The 19947-nt window shown below is 41.0% G+C and overlaps 3 protein-coding genes across 10 annotated transcripts in view; 2 read left to right on the forward strand and 1 right to left on the reverse strand.

Annotated features, from left to right (window-relative positions):
• The window catches only part of PARP9 (poly(ADP-ribose) polymerase family member 9), a 9729-nt gene extending 8064 nt beyond the window's left edge, over positions 1-1665 (forward strand). For all 3 annotated transcript variants that reach the window (XM_064435117.1, XM_064435119.1, XM_064435118.1), the window contains exon 10: positions 748-1665. In XM_064435117.1, coding sequence (XP_064291187.1) covers positions 748-1043 — 296 coding nt within the window. In that variant the 3' untranslated portion in view covers positions 1044-1665. The remainder of the gene's footprint in view (positions 1-747) is intronic.
• On the reverse strand, positions 1580-9267 carry FAIM (Fas apoptotic inhibitory molecule). Of its 3 annotated transcripts, XM_064435126.1 has the most exons (6): positions 9182-9267; positions 7687-7744; positions 6914-7049; positions 6304-6532; positions 4814-4863; positions 1580-3444 (listed from the first exon to the last, which is right to left on the reverse strand). In XM_064435126.1, exons 2-6 carry the CDS (start codon positions 7728-7730, stop codon positions 3295-3297), a joined length of 609 nt encoding a protein of 202 aa, XP_064291196.1. In that variant the 5' UTR covers positions 7731-7744; positions 9182-9267; the 3' UTR covers positions 1580-3294. The 3 variants fall into 3 exon arrangements, with proteins under 3 accessions (XP_064291196.1, XP_064291197.1, XP_064291198.1); XM_064435127.1 differs by lacking the exon at positions 7687-7744 and having other exon boundaries at positions 9182-9259; XM_064435128.1 differs by lacking the exon at positions 7687-7744 and having other exon boundaries at positions 9097-9184.
• On the forward strand, positions 9229-19776 carry CEP70 (centrosomal protein 70). Of its 4 annotated transcripts, none has more exons than XM_064435122.1 (16): positions 9229-9351; positions 9774-9870; positions 10022-10145; positions 10438-10618; positions 10936-11105; positions 12192-12251; positions 12907-13006; positions 13395-13483; positions 13808-13885; positions 14920-15019; positions 15344-15514; positions 16116-16262; positions 16774-16942; positions 18150-18264; positions 19133-19212; positions 19588-19776. In XM_064435122.1, the coding sequence occupies exons 1-16, from the start codon at positions 9343-9345 to the stop codon at positions 19653-19655; spliced, it is 1758 nt and encodes a 585-aa protein (XP_064291192.1). In that variant the 5' UTR covers positions 9229-9342; the 3' UTR covers positions 19656-19776. The 4 variants fall into 4 exon arrangements, with proteins under 4 accessions (XP_064291192.1, XP_064291191.1, XP_064291194.1 ...); XM_064435121.1 differs by having other exon boundaries at positions 9308-9351; positions 9771-9870; XM_064435123.1 differs by lacking the exon at positions 9229-9351 and adding an exon at positions 9454-9566 and having other exon boundaries at positions 9771-9870.
• Positions 19777-19947: the final 171 nt, after the last annotated feature.

Genomic DNA, 19947 nt, shown 5'->3' on the forward strand with positions numbered 1-19947 from the left:
AGACAGCAGATGATTTCATGGCTTGGGTTTCCATTTGGAGAAAAGTACACTTGGAGGGAAGTTGTGAATCCGTGAAATATTGTAGTAGACAGATGCTTCCAGAAAGGGAAGGAATAAGCATTTAGTGCTTCATCCTGCAGTAAGTGAAGTGTGTGGTATTTTGCATGTCAATTGCATAATGGGATTTCAAGCAATGAACCGTTCAAAAAGTGGAGATTTGCCTTTCTTTGTCTGTGTAATGTACATGGCACATTTCCCTTTAAAAGCAGTAAGATGATGGTCTAATTTCTTTGCATTTTTCCATTTGATACTGTAACAGCACTTCATGTGACATTTTTCATATAAATCTCAAAGCTTTTTTTTGTAGTTTACATTATCAAGATCTTGCTGACTTTGATTGTTTATCAGAGTCCCTCGTACATGATGACTGAAGTGTGAGTCATATATTTATTTTATATAAATCCTTTGGACCTTGATGATTCAATCACTGGATTAAGGGATAAACGTGAACAGTTAGCACTGGAGTAGCAGTTAACTGGAATGGTTATGCTCATGGTTTCAGTGGAAGGTCAGTGCAAGCATCAGAGCCACTCCATGAAAATTAACTTCCAAAAGGATGGCACACACTGATTGAGCAGTCACATTACTTGTAACCCACAATCAAGCAGCAGTCTCTTGGAACTACCACCCTGAAAGAACCAACTGCTAAACGCTTTCTCTTCTGAAAATTCTTCTTTCTCTTTCCAGAACAAAAATATGGAGCTGGCATCTACTTTACAAAGAACCCGAGGTACCTGACCAAGGATAAAGCTACATGGGAAATGGAGTCTAAAATGTATGTGTTTGAGGCTGATGTAGTAACTGGCAAATACACTATAGGCCTGCCATCCTGCATTATACCACCAGCTCTGGATAGGAATGCCTTTACATTATATGACAGTTTAGTAGATAGTTTGCACAATCCTGAGGTCTTTGTCATTTTCAATGGTTTTGCAGCCCTTCCACAGTATTTGCTGACTTGTTCCCCACTGAAAGGTGTGTAGATCCTGGAGGAAACAAGCAGGATCCTCAGTGGGAATAGAGCAGAACTGTAGCTATGGTGAAGACCCTCTGAGAACAAAGTCTAGTGCTTAGATTCAAGAGAATGCTCTGCTAAGTAGTGTGCTATGGTCAGAGTGCTTCCTGAAAAGCTCCCTGAAATATTTGTGAACAAAGGAGTAAGTTAACATCCTAAAGAGATTAGGACAAAATTACCTGTGAATAGAAGCAGAAGGGAAGGCATTCCAAAATACAGTGTAACATTTAGCTTTAACATTTAACATACATGATCATTTGCTTTAATCCTTAAAGTGATCTCAGCTTGTGACTATACACTTGATGTTTGTGTAGGCTGCCATTCTTCCACTGCGTTTTCTTAATCTGACATATTGCATATATCAGGGAAACACAAGAAATCTGGGTTGTGCCTTTTGAGCCTTAAGTTTTCTTTTGACTTAAGACAGGAGAATGTAGCAGATGAGAGCTGTTTTCTGCTTAGGGACATATACAGTTATGACAAACATGAGGCAATACTTCAGGATTTCTTACAATGGTTGCTGTACATTTTTTATTAGTTACTTCAAGCACTGTAGATGCACATATTCAAAATAAAAAGTATGAATGTCACTATCTGTTCACTTGCATTTTTCTGTAGTCTTAAGAACGTGATTTGTACTGTACATGAGCTTCAGATTTCTCAGCAGCATTCAATCTCTTTGAAAGGTTACAAAATAGTAGAGAACTGGTTCAAGCTACAGCTTGAAGATATTTTTCAATTAATCTACCTTTACCAACATCTTGTAAAGATTACATTGTCACCCTTGTAGCCAGGAATCCCCACATTGCTTCTGCAGTGACCTGAAGCAAATACACGGAAAAGCCCAAGAGCTGTTACAGTAATTCCAGTGTAAAAGGGGATTCAGTCCAGCACTTGGGTACCTGGAAACTTCCTCTCGTAAAGCCTGCTGATGGGGAGCAGTCTGATCTCTAAAACACAGATGAAGTTAGCATTTAATAAAACTTTTCAAAATAATGTGTTAATGGATACCCAGGATGCTTGTACTGCACCTGTAACTCCTGAACTAGTAGTTGTAGTGCTAGGAGCCATTCACAAGTCCAAAATAAATTAAGTTATAAAAGTTTAATTCTGAATTCTGAGGTTACAAGTGGAAATATTTTTTAACCATTGCAAAATAAACTTTTAGATTAATATATTCATATTTTGGTTTTTTTAAAAATTATTTTTAAGACAAGCTATGCTTGCCGTTTCAAAGAGAGTTTTGTAGTGTGAGTCTCTAACACAAGAGTTTTGCTCTCAAAAAGTCCAAAGGTTGCTCTTAGAAATTACGCTGCAATTCTGAAAACAGAATTAGTATATTCCTATTTTAACTATTCCATTAAAGTCATCAACTGTTTTCCATTTCTGTCCCCTTGTTCCTCTTATTTCTTGATTCACACATTACTGCCATAAAAACACGTAGTTGTACATTTCAGATTTGTTACCACTGAACAAAGGTAAGTTCTTATGTCAGCATGCTCCAGGAGATATTTTTAAAGGGGTTTCATGGCGGGAATTATTTTTTCTTCTATTTTCTTTTTTGAAAAAACTCAGTAATGAGTTTCTGAACTACAGCATCAGTTTTCAGAACACAGAAAGAAAGGAATGTTATTTTTGGCACAATGTAACATCTTGCTCCTAGTGGGAATAGAGAACAGTTTTCATAACTCAGTATTAATTTAATACTGTAACACAAGTATTGGTAACTATGTATTTCATTATTAACCTTTTTATTAACTGTGTAATTTCTCTTAACTGTATGTGAAAAGGTCTGTAGTCAGTTTAACAGAAAAAATAATTCTAGAGAAAGCTTTTAACATCTTACTCCTGTGCCCAGTACAGGCTTTCTCTTCATTCCACATACACCTGCAGCTAAGGATTCAGTGTTACGGAATATTTATCTTTCATTTTATTATAGCATGATTTTTCCTGACATATAATTTCTGTTTTACTAGTGTTCTCCACACGTAGTGAATATGCTATATATTCTAGATATATGTAGCTTTTTTTAAAAGCTGGTAATGTAAGAGGTTGTACATAATTATTTTCATCTGGTCCTCAAAAATAATAATTTAGCGTACAGAAACTAGAAAATAAACCCAGCACAAACTAGATGTACCAAGTAGTACATATTAAAATAATTACCACAGTAATTGAAAATTCCTGATCTTAGTCCTACCATAATAGTTAACCAGAGGCTATTCCACAGCCTCTGGGATTTCTCTGTCATCCACAATGAGGGTATGAATAATTCCTTCCTTTCGTTTCCCACTACTGACAGCCTTGATGCAACAGCTGTGGTCAGCAACAGTGAAGTGAGTCTCAGTCCCATCGTCCACAAATTCACCCTGGGAGAAAGGAGACAAGAATAAAAACAGACACTTGATACTTTAATAAATGAAAAGCTCGAATGCATCAATGTCAAGATCACTTGCAGTTCCCACAGCTACAGCAGCTTTAGGTACCTGTGACAAGTACTGCCTGAAAGCTGAACAAAGCTGCTGAATCTCAGGCAGGGCTCTGTCAAGGTGCCCAGTTAAAGAATTGTGGGTATCAGATGACAATGAAAATGTCACACGATCAGAAATGGTAGAGGTTGGAGTTTGTGAATCAATACTACTGTTTCATGTCAGTAAACAACAGGAAAGTCAGCATCCTGCCAAGGTGGTGCCACACAAACCTGTGCTCAAGTGGCAGTGGAAGGTGAAGTGTTTAGGAGGCCTTCTACAGCAGATCCCTGAATTGAGTACAACAGTTGAGTATCTTGGATACACATCTGCTGCAGTTCTGGAATTTCCTATTAGAGATTTTCCCAGGCATTGCTGTTTTTGTCATGATGAGAGCAGAACTAATGGGTGCTGCTCTAATGGAAGCACAGTTTGGCACTAAACCTGCACTCACAGCTTGCAAGGACACCTCTGAGTGTTTTCAGTACATTGCAGAACAGGCTGAGCCATCAGGAGCAAAGTCCTGATTTACTGGAAGAGGAGGCTTCTTCCACTGATTACCAAGCAAACATTTGGTGAATCTTTTCATCCTGCTCTCAGGTATAGCAGAACTGTTGATTTTACCATTTGTACTCATCCAGGGGCTTCCTTGTGGCAGCAGTAAAAACTTTGACACCCTTGGTGAGAAAGCACATCCTTCGAGGATGGGGAAGCCTACCTGGTGTGCATATTGAAAATCATCAAAAACCAGAAAGACACCAAACAGATTAAACCACCTAGCTGTCAGCCTGCTCTGAAAATTAATGCAGATGTGATCAAGATAAAAGATTTGACTTGTTCCAATGAGGCTCTTAAGCCCTAAGTATTAGGAACATCTCAAAATGGCAAAAAGCATGAGTCATAACAGATTATATGTGTTCAACTTTCACTGACAACTATTACAAGCAGGTTTGGATGCAGTGGCTCTACACTGAAATCCTTCCCAATCTCCAGAAAGTTTTCTCCCTAAAAATCCTGCACAACTGACTCAAATTTCTTTTGTTTGTCTAAAAAGGGTAAAGAAAAGCATAATTTATCCTTAAATAAGCAGATGTTTGACATACAAAGTGAAATACTGCCCACTATAAAATTCAGTGAAGGTCATTTGGAACAGACCAGGAGCATCCTGGCTGCCTTGGCCTCTCTGGTAAAGGGAGATAATGTGCCCCTCTGGGGCTTTTTCTGCCAAGCTTTGGTTACATGTCCATAGCCTTTGGAAAGGATCACATACCGCTGTTTCCATTTTTTGACCGTTGCACCACACATCCATAGTGTCCTTTTCTGGGAAGGAAAAGGTAGAAAGAATAAGGTTATTGTTTGGGGTTTTTTTTTTTTTTTTTTTTTTTTTTTTTTTTTTTTTTTTTTTTGTCTCTACAAACAAGGATCTAGGGATTTTAAAAATCTACTGTTGAATTTTACTTCAATTCCCAAAAGAAGTAGCTGTAGTACCTGAGCTACAGGGTTTGTTCTCGTGTTGGAGAGAAAGGAGGATCTGTCATCAGCTTTTGCTTTGAAGATACATTTTTACCCTTCCCTAGTCCTGGCTGTTAACACTGTGTTGTTCTGAATAGTGCCAGAGATACTCTGACAGTCTTAAACTCAAAAAATTAAGACAGAAAAGTGAAGTAATTTCTGCTAATTACTTGAGTGCTGGTTATTCAATAAAGCTCTAACTCTTTTTGCAGCTCAAATTAATTCAAAAGCAGCATTATTTAACATCCATTAAACAGTCTGTATTCTTAATATTTCGAAAGCACCAAGTTCCACTTTAAATACCAATCTTAAGGGTTTTTTGAACTTGAAACAGAATATTCTTTTACTTCTCCCAGCACATCCTCCTTAAATTACTTTGCTGCAATTCCCTTTACTGACACTGTCATTGACACAACAGCAGAGAGCTGAACCCTGCTTGCCTTTCCAGTGAGCATAGGGAGATTAAAATTCTGTGAAGACTTATCTGTTTCTGGCACTAAAACTGTCTTTCTTCATTGCTCCCCTTCATCTTAGGGCAGTTCATTCTGTCCTGAGGTTTAAGAAGAAATCATAGTCTGAGATCTCTTGTCTCCAGCTCTAACCATACAGCAATGCCCAAGTGGAAGTTTTCCCACTAGATGCCATGGACAAATTCCTCAAGGGATCCCTTCCTCCCACCTGCTTGTAGTGTAACTGGGAAAGGGAGGACAGAAGAGAAGCAATGTATTGCCTTACTATTATGAAAGCGAAAGAACATCATTGGAAGGTTTTAGTTTAAGTTTGTAGATAAGTGATGCAGAAAAAAGGGTGCTCATCAATCTATCAAAAATATGGAATAACATTGTTGCACTTCAGATAAAGACTTCTTCACCAAGGCTGATGATTTTTGGAAGGAAAGCCTGGTTAGACCCACGTGAGGTTTGATCACAATGCAGGTAAAATTTCTGTAACAGGCTTCCCTGGAGAACTGCCTTGCTAGGGCAGTTCTATGGATGCAGCAGCAGTAATGCCTCCCAACTTTTTTTTCCCCCCAAATCTAGACCATACTGCTGTAGACTCACACATGTATAACAAGACCATTACTCTTCAAACTGTCTTTGGCATCTCATTCCAAACTTCCACACCCCCCAGGATTTTATACTGCGTAAGAGCTACCCACTGAACTGTGCTTTCTCTTAATTGCCAGTTTTTAAATGTACACAAGTTTATTCAAAGGCAGCAACATGTACTCACTCAATGTTTACTTACCTAAAACAATTCTATAGTCTGTGCCTCCCAAGCTCAATATCCAAGTATTGGTTGTTTTTAACCTGTTCTCTATATACTGCTTGAGACTCTTTCCATTGATCTCCAAAGTATATTCATATGCAAAGCCACCGACTGCATCAATGTTAATAGCAGCTTTAGTCTTAGTAGCTCCAACAGTGAATGTTTCTTTACCCACTAATTTAAACATCCATTCTCTTCTTATTTCTTCCTGTAGAAAAAAAAAAAAAAAACAAAAACCAAAAACCAAAGAGAGTGGGTATTAATTGAAAAACCTGAGGGCATGTTTTAATATTAAAAAATTGAACTGGAACTCAGGAGACAGCTCAGTACTGAAATATTTGGGAATGAATGCATACACGGTGCTTTGTATGCACAGAGTGCCTCTGCCCAAGGACAGCAAAGCACTTCATGAATACTCACACCTTAATTGGAACTGAAAAAAAGAATGATGCATTCCATTAAAGTAGGCAATTAACTGAATGTAGCTCACTCGCATTTATTAGTCTTTTGTTTGTTGTGATGTGTGTTGCATGGAAGTGCACTTATATAATCTGTGTCACAGTGAATTTTGAGCACATAGCAATTTCACCTTTCCATCAACATAGACAACACGCTTTCCTGAAGTGGTCCCATGTTCAAATTCAATCTTATGAACACCATCACTTAAAGCTACTTCCCAAACAGCCACCAAATCTGTCATCTTCTCTAAGTGGCTGTACCGAGACCTAAGGAGAAACCAACAAAGTAAATTAATTGTCGTTGAAAGTTCAAGTCCCAATGTCTGCAGTTCAAAGCTTTACTGCTTCTTCTGCTTTTGTATTTGCACGTTTTGCAAATACAAAATGAGACTTGAAAGAATAAGCTTACAGAACTGCTTATATTTTAATGTTTTTCAGACATTCAAAGATGACAAAAATCACAAAATATAAACAGTTAAACAGACTCATTTTGACAAATAGTACAAAGACACAGCTACCCATCTAACCTCTAAAACTCCCATTTCAGGTGAAAATAGGTAACAAAATTATATTTAGTTTTAAGATTCTCCTGGACAGTTCTGCTACTTCTTGGTAGGCAATAAATTATATTATTTGATTGGTCTCAAAGAAGCTTTTTAGACTTGAAAAAAACAGTATGGCCAGTTTAGCTATTTGCTGTGTTAACAGATTTGTCTCTAATCTCATAAACACTACCTACATCATTCAGATATGCAACTCTGCACACACACAGACACAGGGGAATGGATCTGGCAAGATATCCTTTTATTCAAGTAATTTTTAAAGTTTAGACACAATCATAAGTGGCCACTGGAACTGTGGATATCTTTCCAAATCTGTTCATATCACAGTTGTGATTTTTTACCTTACTTCATCGTCATAGACCGTAATCTCCTCACCGGATGCCATAGAAGCCAAAAGAGCTTTTAATCCAATTAGCAGCAAGAAAAAATAGAAAAGCAGAATAGTAGGAGAGAAGCGCTGAACTCTAGAGTTTCATAATTTTCTCCAGCTAAGATAAAGGACATTTTTAAAAGCATCATTAACTAACATGCAGTGCTGTTGTACATATGATAAAACAAAACCACTTAAAATGCAACCATCTTTCTCTAAGACAGAAAGGCAAGTGTATTTTAAAAAATATAAGAGTAAAGTTTGTCCTACCTTTACTAGCTCCTCATAACTTTGTCAGTTACTGGATGGAAAAATGGGCTGCCTAATTTGCAAGACAAAGCCTAGAAATTGACAGCTTGACCAAAGCAGGAGCCCAATCCAGAGCCGCCCATCTCAGTCCCAGACCGTAATGAATTTGGGACTGGAAATAGCACAGGCAGTAATTTCACCTCCTCCCTTTTCTAAAGCACCGTAGCAACTTTCAACAAGCACATTAATAAATTTGACCTGGCAATTCAGTCACAAAATCTATGTGAGCCACAAGGAACTAATTTCTTACTTAAGAGGATTTTAGACCACGATGGTGTTTTACAACCACTGGTTTTTAATGTATTATCTTCACTCATTAATTTCGTCATGACCTGTCACGTCTGTACCTATCAACAATAAACAAGCAGATGATAATTCGTGCTAATAAATGCCGAGGAGCTGTGTTGGCTCTCCTGAAGTTTCTGGTTCCTGCGAAGGCACACGGGGGGAGTCAGGCGGGGAATACTTCCCTGCTCCGCTCCAAGGAGCGGGCTCGGCTCAGACCCGCGTGTCCTGGGCAGGGATCAGCACGAGGGCCGGCCTCGGCACGCGGGGATGCCAGCGGGGGAGCCCCGGGGAGCCCGGAGCCTTCACCGGCCCGGGCAGGCCGCGGTCCTGCGGCGTGGGCTCCCGGCATCACTTAGGATCAGTGCTGGCAGCACCCCAGAACACACAAATTCCTTTTTTTATTTCCTTCCCCTCAGACCACGGTGATGAAGCAGTGCACGTTTATTTTACAGCAAGCCCGAAGGCAGGCTCTAGGCCAGGGTGTGTGCTGGAGGCCGGGCGGTCCCGCCGCATCCCAGGGGAAAGCCGGGCGCTGCTGCAGCGGCTCCGGGCGCGGCCCCGGCTCCGAGCAGGGACACAGCACCGCTGCTCCCAGCGCCCCATGCACTGCCCAACCCAGCAGCCCCAGGCGCTTGTACTCCTTTTCACGGAAGGGCTCGTTCTGAAAGCCAGGCTGGGATTACGGCTCCCAGACCATCCACCTAATCCCGGCACCGCTCACCGCGGGGTGGCACACCGAGAAATGCACGAGCTCCGAGGACGGCAGATCTGCCCCCACCCTTACCGCCAGCAACCAGCTTTTTTTCCATTTCCTCCTGTCTTTATTTTTTGTTTTTATTAGCCCCGCGCCCCGCCGCCGCCGCTCCTACCTCCGCCCGGTCTCCTCCCCTCGCCTCCCGCGCCGCAAAATGGCGGCGCCCGCGCAGCGCCGCCCCGCGGCCCGCCCGCCCGGCGCTCCCGCCGCTCCGCTCCCGCCCCGGCGGCTCCGCGGCCTGAGGAGCGGCCCCTCTGCTGCCCTGCGGCCCTCGCCATGACCGAGGTACGCTGCGGGCCCCGGGTGTCGCTGCTGGGCGGTTGGAGCGGGACAAAAGGCGGTGGAGCGGCCCGTGAACGCGCAGAGCCGCCGCCGCCGCCCCGCTGAGGGCTCCGCTCGCGGCGGGGCCGCTGCGCCCCGTGCGTTGGAGGGAGCCGAGGGCCGGAGGTTTGGGATCCTAAAGGGGCGAATTTAACTCATTGCGCCTATTCTGCTTTCAAGTAGGGAGCGGGAGAACTGATCATGTGTTAAGTGCGCTTTTCCCCAGTGTGCTTTGCCAATCCTACTGGAGCTTCTCACAAGCTCTCTCCTCTTGGGTGTTTGGGATTGGTTTGCTTTCATTTGTGGGCACTTGGTACCTTCTGCTGCGCAGCTGATGTGAAGAACTCAGGTTTCTGCCTCTTCTTCCCTTTCTCCCAATGGAGCAGGAGAAGGCAGAGTGGGAAAGCCTGAACAGGATATTAATGCGTCATGGGTTGAAACCCGTGAGTCTTGCTGCCCCCGAAAGCTGCGGAGATACGTCAGGTAAGGAAATGTAATTTTTGTATTCGGAAATAGTAACCCTAAGTTCATAAATTCATCTCCAAAGCTGCCACTTCCTAGTGGCAGCAAACAGGCAAATCTTTGGCTATTAAAACACTTCCATTGTGACTTTGCTTATGCTCTGTATCTCCAGATATGATTGTCCTAGACCATCAGTCTTCTCAAGAAATAAGACTTGCATTAAAAACGCTGGTGGAAGACACTGAGCGACAGCAGAAGGTGATGCAGGGCCTTATGGAGGCAAATCGATGTCTTAGGTAAGACAGTGGAAGGAATTTACCTGCAGAGTAAAAGTACTATCAGTGTGCATCTCCAGCCTGGTGGAGACCTTTTTCCTGAGGTTACTGTTCAATAAGCAGCATAGTTGTCCCAGTTCCTTTCCAGCTCTTCCCTTGTTTCATCTGCTTCTTCTTCTCATATCAGTGCATTTCCCACACCTGCTGCCACAGGATGTTATCCAAGGTCAGCACATAATGTAGGTGTGTGCTTCCTGCCCTGTCTGTAGTGAAATGAGCTTAAGTTAAAAGCAAGGATTCATTTCTTTTTCAGAGATGTGGTACAACTGGAACAAGGTCGGGCATCTCGGCAGGAGCAACGGGCTAATGATTTGGAAATTGTGGTGAAAAACATTAAGGCCAAAATTTGTCAGCTAGAAGATGAAACAATAGCTAAAGCGTGCCAGCAACAGAACCAAGTCAAGGAACTTCAAAAAGAGCAACAGGCTTCACGGGTAATTCACATAGTGCTGCCTGAGGATTCAAACTTTTGACTTATAAAAGATCTCAAAATATTTATGCTGATCTAAATAAACATGAATCGTGGGTCATAGGGTTAGTACACTGTTTATAGCTAAGTATTTTCAAACTATGCAGAATTTTCTACAAATAATTTAGAAAAATGTCTGTATCCCTCTGCCACTGTCTCTTCAGCATGGCTAAAACCCAAGTGCTCATTTTCCTTGGTTCCAAATGTGGAACCTGGGCTTGTATAGTCCAGTCAGGTTGTGGGTCAGAACAATTCAGTAATGTTCCCATTGCCTGTTCACAGGTAAAATACCAACAGCAGCAGGAAAAGCTGCAAGAACAGGAGGAGATCATTGCCTGCTTGCAGAAGGAGCTGAGCAGAGTTGGGAGGGAGGAGCAGCAGCGAGCTGACACTCAAAACAAAATGTTTTGTCAGTTTTGCAAAAGAGCTCCCAAGTCTGTTCTGGATCAGCGGTAAGTGATTCTCTTCTACTGCTGAATCCCTGCAGCATTAAATGAAGAAACAGATTTTAATGTAATGCTTCTTGGTATTTTTATGGGGAAAAAAAAGTAATCTGGAGACTTTAGGAGTACAAGACAAAATATGAAGTCTTGTAAAGGTACCTCAGTGCAGTGATATTTTTCTTTTGTGAAACTGTAAGCCAGATAAATCCATGGCAGAAATTTAAAAATTGCCACCCACTGCCCACACTAGATGTCAGCAAAGGGAAGGGAATGATTCACTCTGCACTGTAGCTGCAGTGTCAGCTAGGATGATCTCATCCTGGGATTCTAACATTTAAAAATGTAAGTTAAAAAGGAACAAATCCCCCAGCAAACACCATCCTTAGCCCTCCCAAGAAAGAACCTTTCCAATTCTGGGAAGTGATGTTTGCAACTGCTGACTTTAGGCTTGCCTGCAAGCTTCCAAGTACTTTTGGGTAAGTTCCCAAAGTGTCACAAGGCTGTGTCTCTTGCCAGTAGGATTTCCATAGTTCTGCTGCATTCAGACATTTGCCAATTCCTAGGCCTCAGGTAGCCATTGCTTTATTGTGCTGATAAAAAAAATCAGTTTTCTAGGCCTGGCCAGCATTGTTTACCTAGGAAGCTTTTAAGAGGAATTATGTGTGCTCAGCTTTTTGCTTGAGCCCTCGCTATATCAGAGGAAGGATCGCTGAATTTGGTTCCCTGTCCTCCCTCATCTGTCTCTCCAAACCAGACAATCTCAGAGTGCTCAAGACACTTCATTTTGATTGTGCCTCTTTGTTAATCTTGCTGGGCAACCACGAGCATAAGATGAGGAGGCTGGTGGGCATATTTAACTTCCTTCTCCTCTTGAATATTTTGCTGTTTCTAAACTAGTACAGATTCAATGTGTCTACTTTTCTATTTTGGCAAAATGTGACAATGGTTGTCTGGTATGAGAGAAACTCCACTGTTTGTAGCAGCCACTTCCAAAGTGCAGTGCAGCTGTGTAAGCTGACCTGTTCCTCTGGGTTGATCATAGTATGAGTTTTGTGAGAACATCTGAAATTCAAAATTAATTTTTCCTTTCTTCAGGTACCTTTGTCTAATTGACTATTATGAATCTCAAATTAGTCACATTAAAAAGGAGCTGAGGTAGGTCTCATTGAATGCCCTGTGGTTCTACTGTTCCAAATTTTTTTAGCCCTTACTGTTCTTAAATCTTATAGTGGTAAATATTCTGTGCTCCAGGTATCACCATCATGTAAGAAATAGCAAAGGGTTATAATGGTCATGGAAATTTAGATTTTGTCCCCATAATAACTGGCAGTCAGGCTAAGCAGCTTCTCAGTCAGGAGAGCAGGACAGTTAGGAGGCTTGGGGTATTCAGATACTTGAACTATAAGTCTTTCTTGCTTTCTTTCTTTTTCCTTCCCCTTTCTCTTTTGCCATGGTTCACAGGCAGAATTACTGCATTGGCTGTGCTCAGTTGATTGATCTCCCAAAACGAAACGTTTTCAGCTCTATCCCAGTGCCTGCATGGCACAAAGCAACAGATACCTGAGACATTCCTATAGCTTGAGATTACTGTTGACAAAACTGAAACAGGATTTGCTTGTACTGGAGTTTCTCCTGTGGATAAGTGCATTTCATTAGCATGTGAAACAGGAATCTTAGGGCAGAATTTCTATTCTATTTACTTGGTAGTTTATGGAAACATTATTATCATACATAACTGCTAACTAAACCAACTTAAATTTTTGAGCTAATTGAACTGCAGTAAGCTGAACCAATTTATTTTTCCCAACAGGCAATATAAAAAAGATGAAGACGAGGTGCAGAGAGAAGTAAAAAACAAGGACGAGTTCTTAAATCTAGATGCTACTCCTAATTACAAAGCACTGCTCATGGTATGGAACTGCCAAGAATAAGTCAGTGCAGATCTCTCAATGGTAACCCTTCAAGAGCCACATAGAAACATCAACATGTTTGCCTTCTGTCCCTTGTTCTTGTGATGTCTTCTGGACTTGTAACCTCTGTGGGCAGAGTTCCCTGTCCTTGTGCAAAGATTCAGCAAAATGTTGTGAGTGTGCTGAGGGTTGCACAGACCTCCTGCAGTCGCAGGGCTCCACCTGGGCTCTCATGCACCAGGCTCTTGGTGCATTATCTGAGTCCTCATCCATGCTGCTTTGCTGTTCTGTCCAGGAGCCCTTCTTAACATGCACATATTTTAAATTGTTGAAGCTTGTTCATTATGAAATGAGGGCAGTAAAAGCAATAACCCAGTCTGTGTTGCAGTCTTTCCAGAAGCAACTTACTGAAACAAAAGCCAAGAATGAACAGCTTGTGCTTGAAAATATAAATCTCAAGAAAAACTTGGAAATAAGGTGAGAAAGGATATCATCCTTTGTAAGGCCATTTCAGTAGACTTTGCTTTACAAAGCACCAGCAATTGTAAAAGTGAAGTGTGAAATCTGTGATAAGAGAAATGATATATGGCAGCAACAGCCACACTTTTCTCCCTACACTGTTAATAACAGCTGCTAATGGTTATTTTGCTCTTTATTGCTGTTGTCATGTAGAAATGTAGCAGAATTGAATTTCCAGAATGATTTTTTGGCACTGGCAAAACTTTTTTACTTTTTTGCTTGGGTGAATTTTATGGATACCTTCCAATGCAAGACATATAACATGGTACTTTTTCTGTCTAGCAAGCCAACTGCACAGGAATTAAAATTTTACAAGCATCAAGTGAAGAAACTACAGAAAGCTTTAAAGAAAACTGACCAGTAAGTATATTCTTTCAGGGACTTCCATGACTCCTCTGGACTTCTGAATGCAAGGTTACTCTTCAACCTGTAATGTAGAGAGTAGCTTATAGAGAATGTGCCTTATCAGCATTCTTTGCAGCCTGGTTATGGGCAGCCAGTGCTTCTGGGTCTCTAAAGCCCTCTATTTCTGAAGTGATGGCAGGGTCTCCAAATGGGGGCACAGCATTGTGGAGTTTTTTATTTCATTCTCTCCTACTGGATTTGATTTGAGTTCTTTTGCTGGCAATATGTACAGGGCCATCTCTGGTGTTTGCTGTTTCCATAAGCTGTAAAGGAAGCTATTGGTTTCATTATGGATTATGAATGTGAAAGTGTGAGTTGGCAAAATGTTGCAGCTACTGAAGTTATGTCCATATTATTCTTAGAAATTGACTGGTTTTTCTAAAATATTGCTAAGAAAATACATGGAAGATATAAACGTTCTAGTACTAACAAAGTGCTTTTATCTGTAATTTCACTAGGCATTTGTCCATGTGTATACTGAATGCTAAATATTTTATAGCCTGAAAAAGACATCACTTAAATTTGAAAATAAATAAACATGTTGTATGTATTTAATTTGTCTATTCCCTCATGCACTAGGTAGCATTTAGATGAAAAGCAGTAGTTAGCTTTGTATAATAAGCCAGAAAAGGTGTTCCAGCAGAAGTGGGTAATAGCTGAGCTTGGAATTTGATCCTTTAGAGTAAAATTCTGGATTTTAGGCCTTCAGCCATAGTAGAATTCTGGCAACAGAAAAACTGGTGGTGTCCCTTCTAAATCAGCAGTCTGGCATAGACTCAGCCTTGAGATAAATTAATAATATTTGCTTTGGGTATTGTGGTGTCAATCTGTGTTACTTGGGTCTGATGGAATTCTATTGCCCAGCATCATAACATGAATATTTGTATGTTTGAGTTTAAGTGCTACACACCTGGTTCTTCCACAAAGTTAAAAGGTATCATCTCCTGCTAAGACTGCTTGTGTGACCCACTGTATGTATTTTTGTGCAGATTTTCAGGGAGTAGGACTGGAGAAAAAAAAGAAAAGAAAGACTCTGGGAGTGTTGCAAGAGTGGATGAGCTTCAGGGAGCTTGCCAGCAATACTTGCAGGTACCCAAATTGTATCTGTTCTGCATGTTTCTAGCAGTGATACAATGAAATATTAGACATGTTCTGTTTAGCTGTGTCAACTGGAGCAAGCTGCTCTGAGGCTAAGAATCCTCTTGCACAGAGGATTTCATAGGCAGTCATGTTCTGGATTTGGCAGTCAGTGTGGGCTGGTTCTTGTTCTGTCTCAGTGTAAACTACCTGAAAACACAGCAAGGCAGCAGACACTAGACTTAATTTTAGGCAATCATGACTGTGATAGAGAGGGATTTTATTACAAAACATCATACATATTTGAGCAATAACATTTGTTATTTGTTCTTGAAGGTTTTGTCCCATATTGATTCTATTTTGCAAAGCCCAAGAGCTCCTCCATTAATATTCCGGCCCAGCAAAGGGTCAGTGCAAAATAACCTGAAAGAGAATGGACAGGGATGTGGATTTGAGCACCTTCCACTCACTATAGAAATGTGGGCAGATCAGCTCATAGCCCTAAAGGTAACAACACATTGTTGTACTCTGTTTCTTGGCCTTCCTTTCATCTGCTCTCCTCTCCTCCATCCCTTCCTGTGTGTGGTTGTGGGGGTTTTTTTGTGTAGCTTTTGTTATTGCCTGACCTAGTGTTAAATTTCACAAATAGTCTGTTGTCCACGTGAAGTATGTACCAGAGATATTTCTCTGTGTATTTTATTTCATTTTATTAACCAAATCCCTGAGAAGAAACTTAAATTAAGCTTTTGAGTCTGGACTTCACGCATTAATGATGGTGCATTCTCTTCCTTCCTTTTGTCTCACCAGTGACTTTTTGATCCAAATACAGGTGAAATAGTTTTGTTTAAAGCCAAACTCTTTGTGACCAATACTTCCTATTTCACTGAAACTGTAATACTTTGCCAATATAATATTTTTCACTCTGTTCTTTTCAAATCAAAGAATGTCAGCAAGACACTCTTCTTAAATTCATGAAAATTTAAACCTTAACCTCTCCAGTGCTGAAATGTTTTCTGCATATGAGAAACAGAAAAACACCTGTTTCTATAATAAAAACAACTTTAAGCAGTTTCTAAAATAAGTTGGCTTCCCTCCCTGCTTTTAAAAGGATTTGCATAAGTCCTTGAGAAAACTGTCTCTGGAATTGCTGCCTTGGAACACTAAAGATCCACAGGATAACAGAGAATCCATACGAGTTGAAGACCTCCAGTTGCTAGTAGATGCAATTTTGGAAGAACTAGAACATAAGGAAAAGGTAATTCTTACCAGAGAGGTATAATCGCAAGTTACTGTGCAATTCTTAAATGCATTCTTCAGACAGTGATTAGATTGGTGCATTTGAAAGCCTTGCAGCATTTAAGGAATACCTGTTTGAAGACATTCAATAGTCAAAGACTGTTTTAACATAATGGATAAATTCACCTTGGGGAAGATTGCTTTAATCAAAGGCACTTGACCTGCAGTGAATTTGCATTGCCCTGTAGTCTCAGGAATTATCCTGTTCTGTCTCTCAGGGCTGAGAATACATAAATGCTTCTCTCAGCAACAGAGAAGGAAGTTTTTGAAAGAGTATTTTGAGTTTGGTGTATGCTTGTGCCTAAAAACTATTGAAACTATGTCTTCAGATTCAAAAATACTTGAAACATTGGGATTTCATAAGGGAAGTTACACCTGTTCTTCAGACTGGTTTTAAGAATGTTTCACAGCTTAAAGCACCCTTGCCTTGTTAAGCAGTACCATTGATGAGTTCTTCCTGCTTGCTCCAGAACAGCCAGACACAGTCCTTGCAAACCCTGTCTGCCATAGTGTCTCACTTCCAGAAGTTGTTTGATGTGAATTCTCTGAATGGTGTTTATCCACGGATGAACGAGGTGTACATAAAGCTGGGGGAAATGACCAACGCCATGAGGAACCTGCATGAGCTCCTGGAACTAGGTAAAGACCTACCACCTGCTGCTTGCTCACACCATTCCAAAAAAAAGGAGACAGGTGAAAAGCTGCCCTCTTCATAGAAAATAATGTTGAGCTGTTGAGAAATGAATTAACCAGGTGTTTCCTTCACTGGGAAGACAAAAATATGTTCCTGTCAATTTACAGTTCAAATAGCAAATCCCCATTACTTGTAAGCCTTTAGCAGTTGCTGAGGAATAACAGGGAGGCAGAAGAAGAGAATAACAAAGCACAAAGCTTTTTATTTTAGTGAGCTGACTTCATAATTGTTGTTCATTCTCCACTTGAAAGATAAAAAGTTTAAGGAAGAAAATAATTCTGCCTTGGATGTGGATTTCTGCTCAGTAATTCATTCAAGTGTAATTGGGTCCAGTCCTCATCAAGGTCCATCTTATGCTGCTAAACTTAAAAACCAAAACAAGTTGTTGAATGTCAAAAACTGTCAGTACTCAGAGGTGTAGTTGGTTATTTCCCTTCTGGTGGGAACTTTTGTAAAACAGCAGCTGCTGCTGGGTTAAAAGGTTGGGCTGGGCTGTAGGATATCCATCCCCAGAGCCCTGGGGCTGCTGAGCCTCGTTCAAGGAAGGAAGCAGTGTTCCTGCCTGCAGCCAGCATGGGAGATGAGGAAACCTCACCTCCCCCTAATAACTGCAGCTCAGAAGATGCCTTATCCCAGCCTAGTTCTTCTGAAATTGAAGGAGAAAAGGACAAGGAGGCTGCTACCTTCAGTCACAGCACTACAGATAGGTTAAAATTCAACACCAAAAGAGGTTCTGGGTGTTAACAAACAGCATCCTCCTCCAAATGTTTCCATGTTTGTTAAGCAGGTTCCTTATTGGCTGAGCCCCTACAGTGTGTCTGCTGTGTCACAAGAACCTAATGAATAACCCCTTCTCTATATATATAATTTCAGTTGGCTGATCTCCACTGACATTGTAAAGGTGCACTTTAGTACCCTCTGCTGTGAACACACAGCTCTGCCAAGGTTTTTTTAGCCACTAAAGTATTCGTAAGAGAATCCCCATTCCTAGCTAACATTTGTTTATTTCTGTTTTCTGTGAATGATGGAATGTATATGCCTAGATCTATGAAAACCAAATAAAATCTGTGCACCTGCAAGAATTCAACTGTGTCTAAAATACTTCCTTGTTATTACTGTTAAAAGAATCATGAGGTGTTTGTTTTTCCACAGACAGTTCAGCTCCACCCACTGTGGTAGTGGATACTGTTGGGAAACTGTGTGACATCATTAATAAGAACGTGACTGAGCAGGTACAGCAGCTTCTGGGCACCCAAGACATCCACAGGTATGTGGGGCTGTTCCACTGCTGACCATTCTGCAAACATCAAATGTGGTAATTGAGAAGTGGCAAAAACTGATGCTGAAAGAAACTTTCATCATTTGTTACAAAGTCAGTGAGCTTGGACAGCACAGGTGTTAGTTACTGCTGTCCTGCTTGAAACAAATATTGTATCCTGTCAAAAAGATAAAGCTGACAGAGGGAAAAATTGAGGCCAGAAGGTTCCAAAGCAGCCTCTGGTTTGCATGGATAATGTGATCAAACAATCCTTAATGGGATACATGTTTCATCAGGAGACAAATCCAGCACCTGGGTGGGGAGGAGAAAGTGATGCAAGTCTCAGATGTAATATTGAAGTGTTCTAGTTGCCAAGGCAGGCTTTGCCTCAAGCTGCCTACAAATACTTTAGAAACTGGACAAATCCAGTTATGCATTCAACAGGTAACAGCCACAGCTAGGTGGTAGCAGACCCTAAGGGCTTGCATTCAGCATGTGCTTTACAGACAAACAAAGAAGGGAGCAGGCAGTAAGTCTGACACATGCTGAGTTAACAATACTCACTTCCTCAGCCTTTCTGCACTCATTTCTCAGTTTTAACTGGAGAACAGCTGCTTATAAAGCATTTCTTGCTCCACCTCCAAGGCAGTTATACCAGCCACCCCCAAGCAGTATATTCAGCATACACAGACAAATGTTCCAGGCCCCAGACTACCTGGAGCCATGTGAGGGGGAAAGGAAGGATGTGTATACAGCATTAGTAGTGAAATCAGAAATCCTTGTGACAGCTTCCTTGTTGGCTGCAGGGTTCAGAACTGGTAAACAGAACAGTGGTGTCCTTGCACCTCTCACCTGATTGTCTCACTTTCCATTCCAGTATCATCACTAAGCTTGAAGAACATGAGTGCTTCTTTCCACCCTTTCAAGCTCTCATTCAAGATTTGCTGTGTCTTCTAGGTGAGTAATATTTGCAACAGTAATTAGTTTCATGCCAACACTTCCTCATATAACTCTAAACAGTTAACAAGTGTTTTCTTTACTCCTGATGTGCTAAAACAGGAGGAGGATGTGAGGGAAGGTGCTGCCTTTTGCCTCACTCTCCTTCTTTCCACCTTTCCTCAGGAAGTGACCAAACCACTTCATTTTCATTTAACATGGGGTTACATTTACTTAAGCATATTATTTATAAGCCAAATTGATTTTTTTTCTGAAAGCATTAAAAGGTCTGAGGAGTTTATTTAATTCACCATCTGTTTCAGTTAGAATTTTGTTTGAACTGAAAGGTATTGTGGGTTCATAAGCCTAACCCTTTTCCTTTCCATTCTGTTGCAGAGATCAGTAACGTGGATGATATTTTACCTGCAGTACAAAACCTGAAATGGGAAGCTGGTTATGGGTGACTCTCCTCTTCCTGAGCAAGATTTCTCTTACCTGTGAATGTACCTCTTGGTGCACATGCAGCTACCTCCTAAGCAATAATTCCAGATTTTTTTACATAAATAAAAGTTGCTGCATTTTTAATTTTTTTAATTTTAATTCTTGGTCAGTTTAAGAAAAACTTTTAACTACTGTCAGCTGGACTACTTAATCCCAGAGAGAGGCCCAATATACTCTGTATCAGTCCAGGAAACTGAACCCAGCACAACACCAGCCAAATTCTAGCCATTTTTAATATTGCTGACACAGTAAGTA

Source organism: Passer domesticus, chromosome 10, assembly GCF_036417665.1.
Source record: "Passer domesticus isolate bPasDom1 chromosome 10, bPasDom1.hap1, whole genome shotgun sequence".
NCBI classification, from domain to species: domain Eukaryota; kingdom Metazoa; phylum Chordata; class Aves; order Passeriformes; family Passeridae; genus Passer; species Passer domesticus.

Coding starts and splice junctions, on each gene's coding strand:
- FAIM (XM_064435126.1), bottom strand. CDS start 7,730: ATGGCATCCGGTGAGGAGATTACGGTCTATGACGATGAAGTAAG. Junction 7,050..7,686: donor GTCTATGACGATGAAGTAAG/GTAAAAAATCAC, acceptor GTTTCTCCTTAG/GTCTCGGTACAGCCACTTAG. Junction 6,533..6,913: donor TTGTCTATGTTGATGGAAAG/GTGAAATTGCTA, acceptor TTTTTTCTACAG/GAAGAAATAAGAAGAGAATG.
- CEP70 (XM_064435121.1), top strand. Junction 11,106..12,191: donor AAGTCTGTTCTGGATCAGCG/GTAAGTGATTCT, acceptor TCCTTTCTTCAG/GTACCTTTGTCTAATTGACT. Junction 13,484..13,807: donor AAGAAAAACTTGGAAATAAG/GTGAGAAAGGAT, acceptor TTTTCTGTCTAG/CAAGCCAACTGCACAGGAAT.